The sequence below is a fragment of the Gouania willdenowi genome, chromosome 21 (assembly GCF_900634775.1).
Source record: "Gouania willdenowi chromosome 21, fGouWil2.1, whole genome shotgun sequence".
In the NCBI taxonomy this organism is placed as follows: domain Eukaryota; kingdom Metazoa; phylum Chordata; class Actinopteri; order Blenniiformes; family Gobiesocidae; genus Gouania; species Gouania willdenowi.
In genome coordinates this window covers 1,567,736-1,572,645 of record NC_041064.1, presented here as the reverse complement: position 1 = coordinate 1,572,645, position 4,910 = coordinate 1,567,736, and the positions used below count along the sequence as shown (strand labels likewise).

Genomic DNA, 4,910 nt, shown 5'->3' with positions numbered 1-4,910 from the left:
TGATCACAGTTTCCCAGCAAGCAGAGCACACCTATTATTGTCCTTTTTCCTTTGAATAATATGAGTGATGCTTACGCTCCTTGACCAACTTCTTGTTCGAAAAGTCCGGAATAAATGTTGATTATCCTCAAACACAGGAATGTGCACGTCCAATTATCCAGGTGCAGCGGCAGCGTGCATCGATGTACTCCAAAGAAACAATGTCCAGTTTTCTTAGCAATGTTTCCATCCCCGGAGCAGTGTTTCTGACTTAATGTAGTGGCAACACACAAAAACGAAGTTTTACCACTTCCTTGCAGGACATGAAGTTTTCTGACTCGTCTGTTCCAAACATATTAATATTTAAACATAAAAATACTATGACATAATAATGATATGGCTCTAACAACCTGCTTTATAGAATAAACCTCAGCTCTTCAATAAATTGTTTCCTTCTTCCACAAGTTCTTAAATGAAAAAAAAGAGAAAAAGATATGAAATTTACTGGTTTAAAACCCCTGTTTTATTATTGAAGGGGCACTTGTTTTAATTTGTTACTTAAGAAAGTTTAGTAGCATGTACCTTTTTACTTTTACTCAAGTAAGGGAGCAACGTCAAAACTTCCGACTTCTACTAGAATCATTATTTTATTCAAGTATCTATACTTTTACTTGAGTTCTGAATACTAGTACTTTTGCTACCCTTGCTCAGTTTTAAATGTCATGTTTAGCCTGAAACAGGAGAAGGATGATGAGCTTAGTCCTGTCCTCCTCTCAGGATGATGTTAGCTTTGTGCTAGCTAGCTAGCTGTGGCCAACACACCCAAACTGTCGAGCAGGTCACATAAACTGTCACAATTTGGTGAGTCCTGTACGCACAATTTCAGCTGATAATGACCGAAATGACACAGAAGTCAGACACGTACGTGTCTCTATAGAAGCGTCCAGAAGAATGAACGTGACCCACGTAGAAGAAGCCGCTTCGTCCGCCATCTTGCCTGGGACTACCGCCAACATCAGCTTCTGCCCACGTAAACAAACCGCCCCACGAACAAATCCGTCACAGTAAAAGTATATTTTGTCATTTCTAACAATGTGCAAGACTTGCAACATGTCTAATAGTTTTATTTTACATGATTATGGTGTTATGATTTTTTTTTTTTTTTTTTTTAAACGAAAACTGCATCAAAACCTGTAATGTTTACAGTCGTAGATATTATATGAACATATTCGTATTTATTATACAGCATAGCTTGACATAGACTGCTTATTTAGTTTTTTTTTTATTTTTAAATATTTACTTCCTTGTAAAGTTATTATAGTTTCTTATTTAATCTATAATAATAATGATAATAATACATATTATTTAATCTATAACAATCAATAACAATCAAGATACATGTGTGTATCCTGAATTACTATAATGTATACTAATATGTTATCTACTGTATAGCACATAAAAGTGCTATATAGTAGTAAGAGTTCCGGATTACATTTACTCACAATATTGTAATTTTGTAAATGTTTTGTGTCCTTGTAGTTTTCAAATGATTTCCTTTTTTAAAATCTGTAATTTCACTTTTACTGGTTAATGTTTTTTTGCTACATTTTAATTTGCATTTGGCATAAAAAGAAAATGAAATGCGTACTCCATATATTCATTGTTTTATTTTGTTCATTATGGTCATATTTAGTGGAGTATGTATGTCTCGACTGGACAAGGTTTCATGAAGCAACGTTTATTTAGAAACCAATGTGAAAAAAGCTCAGAGCTACAAACAGCGTTACAGTGCGCAGGCTGATGGAACATTTACATAAAGACTGAAATACAATAATAATCTCCAAATATTGTCAAAAACACAGAGATGTCAGTTATTATAGGGACATGAAGACAATCAACTCATTAAGCACAATCAGGTCTAATAAAGAGACAGTGATGTTATATTTAACATATAGGCTCCGTACATCACCACCAGGAATCAAACACACCTTTAAAAAAGAGCCAGGCAGCATTTCTGATTTACTTTGGACTTTTAGAACCAGGTTGACTCATTCCTGGTTCCTGAGGGTGACTGTTCTGCATGTTCTTGATGACCCTCTGCTCCAACATAAATACATCTAAAGTGCATTCACCTAAACAGTTCAGCTGAACGTCTAAAGTTCTGTTAAAGTGTGTTAAAGCTGAGAAACACTGAAAACAAGCTGGACAGCAGCTCTCAAAAACCAGGAACAAACACTGATAATCAGTGAAGGACACATAGAAATGAGCAACATTAACCTGGTTTAGAATTAAACAATCATTGGTTTAAACTTTACTGCATTAACAAAAAAATAATAATAATAATAATTTATTTTGGCATACAAAATGCTGGAAATTGTGTCATTGTTTAAAGCATTAGGGGCCTGACTGTATACAGCCTAAATTAGAAAATAAATATGGTACATTATGCCCTTGACAAACTTAAGGAGTCAGTGTGTTTCTCCTGTAGCAACATTTGATTTGATGACACATTCATTTTTTAATGTCAAATTAAAGATGATGATGGTGAACAAAGGCTGCTTTGTCAGCGTTTCCGCTCTCTGTGCAGCAGGTTAATATCACTGGAGCCATCCTTCATTATCTGAAAGGTAACAATGAGCTTGATGGACTTTCTGAACCAGGGGTAAAACAGTGCATAGATCAGAGGGTTGAAAAGTGAGTTCAGGTAAAACAGAAACATCACGAAAGTGGAAGCATTTAAAACAGAGTCTGCTCCAGTCATAGAAACACAAAAATATGGACAGATGCACAGGAGGAAAACCACAATGACAACGCTGATTGTGCTGAAAGCTTTAAGCTCAGATTTCTTTGTGGTGAATTGGGACTCGTGTGCAGGTCTCACAGATGCAACATGAGAACGCATAGAATGAGCATGAGACAAAGCCACCACAAACACCCTCAGAGACATCAGTACGATGACAATAACAGGTCCAATAAATGACAGGATAACATCTACAATACTACCAACATAACTGACAACTACTACACACTCCCCAAGGCACGTGCTGTACTGGCCTGGTTGTTCCAGGTTATCTTTAAGAAGAAAAGATTGATAGAAAACAGAAATTATCCAGCACAGAGAAACACATACTTTCACTCTGTTTGCTGTGACTTTAGTGGGATACTGCAGAGGTTCACACACTGCCACGTAGCGATCCACTGAGAGCAGAACCATTGTTCCTATTGAAGCTGAGGTGAAGATAAAATCCAAATAATAATACACAATACACAACAGCGCCCCAAACAACCAACAACCATCAATAAGTGATAATTGGAAGATCATAAGGATGCCCACGAAGAAATCTGAGATAGCCAGAGAGAGGAGGAGGAGGTTGGTGGGAGTGTGGAGCTTCCTGAAAAGTGAGAGATAAAGAAAAGTCAGATCAGATTTTATGAAAACAGAACCTCCTAAACACTGTGAAAGAATATTTAAATACCTGAAGTGTGAGATGGAGATGATGACCAGCAGGTTGAGGTTCACAGTCATCACAGAGATGGAGGAGAGGGTGATATAAATCAGCACAGAGACTGAGTGAGGACGCACGATCCTCCTGCACGATGAGTTAAGATTTGAAAAGCAGAACTCAACGTCATCAACGGTTGCCATCTTTGACCCCTCTGCCTCTCACTCTAATGTTGCACTGATTTATAAAACCTTTTCTCTCATTGCTCCGCCCTCCTTTGATCTGGTAACTTCCTTTTTGAATGAATATTTAGATGATTTGACCTCTGGGTTGTTTTTGCTTATTCTGTAAGGTTGTTTGAAAAGACCACCCACAAATTCCAATTCCAGAGAAAAGTGACCCGAAATGAAAAGTTGCTGCTTAATCTACCTATAAATTCAAGGGAGGTCTGTGGGGATGTGGGGATTTGTGTGTGTGCAGCAAATATCTCCCCGATGCGGTGCGAGTTGGACCTGAAACTCGGTCGACGGGTTCCAAATACCCCGAGTGTGTGTATCTGTTATTTTGGAGTAATTTGGTCATTTCAAAATGTTTATTTTAATTTCATTTCACTTCTGGACGGCCCTGAAATGAAACCTATTCAGCTTTTGACCTCAGGGTGTGAGGGGGCGCTCGCGCACCATCTTCACTGCACAGCTCAAGAGTAAGCGCAAGAGTCACATGTGCGACCAGAGCCAATCGCTGCACACACAGCTAAGCAGCTGTAAACACGAGCGATAGAGAAGAAGATAGTTTAGACCGAGACACGGAGCTCTCTGAATAGAACGTTTGAAACCATCAGCCACTGGTGAGTCTTTTAGAGACACGTTTCCCAACCCGTTCAATTCTCCATCTGGAAAACTGCAGATTCTCTGTGGTGCCGTGCTTGGAAGATACGCTCTGACCACTCGGTTCAAAGGTAAAAAATGATTTTTGTTTTTTAAAAAAAGACAGCCGAATTGTAGATAATACTTTAATTTATTACTCACTCATGTAGTTTGGAACTTTACATTTGGTTTTGCGCAGTTTTGTTACTTTTCTGATTTGCACTACAATGTCTATGGAGTTTTGTAATCAGCGTCTCAAACATTCACGGGAACACACAAGGTATTTATTTATTTGATGCACGTTCACGGAGTCGGATGTAGACACACACACACACACACGGCTGATGCGCGTAAACGGAGGAGATGGATGTAGACACACACACACTCACACACACACACACAGTATTTATATTAAAAAATATACTAAATGAGTAAAATAAAACAAAAACTAAACAATATTTATACACAAAATACACAAAATAATTCCAGAATCACTACAATGGCAACAAAAACAATAATTATACAAATAATGCACAAAAACACAACAGAAAGATACAAAAATACACATTATGACTCCAAAAAACATACAATACAGAAAAATACACCAAACAAAAAAATATAA

General features: G+C 37.5%; 1 protein-coding gene across 1 annotated transcript; it reads right to left on the bottom strand.

The window, feature by feature from the left end:
• Window positions 1–2,542: 2,542 nt before the first annotated feature.
• On the bottom strand, window positions 2,543–3,625 carry LOC114455063 (trace amine-associated receptor 13c-like). The gene is made up of 2 exons (XM_028436071.1): window positions 3,456–3,625; window positions 2,543–3,371 (listed from the first exon to the last, which is right to left on the bottom strand). Exons 1-2 carry the CDS (start codon window positions 3,623–3,625, stop codon window positions 2,543–2,545), a joined length of 999 nt encoding a protein of 332 aa, XP_028291872.1.
• Between the last annotated feature and the right edge of the window lie 1,285 nt (window positions 3,626–4,910).

What these genes read in the sequence shown, in the direction of transcription:
- LOC114455063 (XM_028436071.1), bottom strand. Translation starts at nt 3,625, where the DNA reads ATGGCAACCGTTGATGACGTTGAGTTCTGCTTTTCAAATCTTAACTCA. An exon ending in ATCTCCATCTCACACTTCAG is followed by an intron (nt 3,372 to 3,455) that starts GTATTTAAATAT and finishes CTCACTTTTCAG; the next exon opens with GAAGCTCCACACTCCCACCA.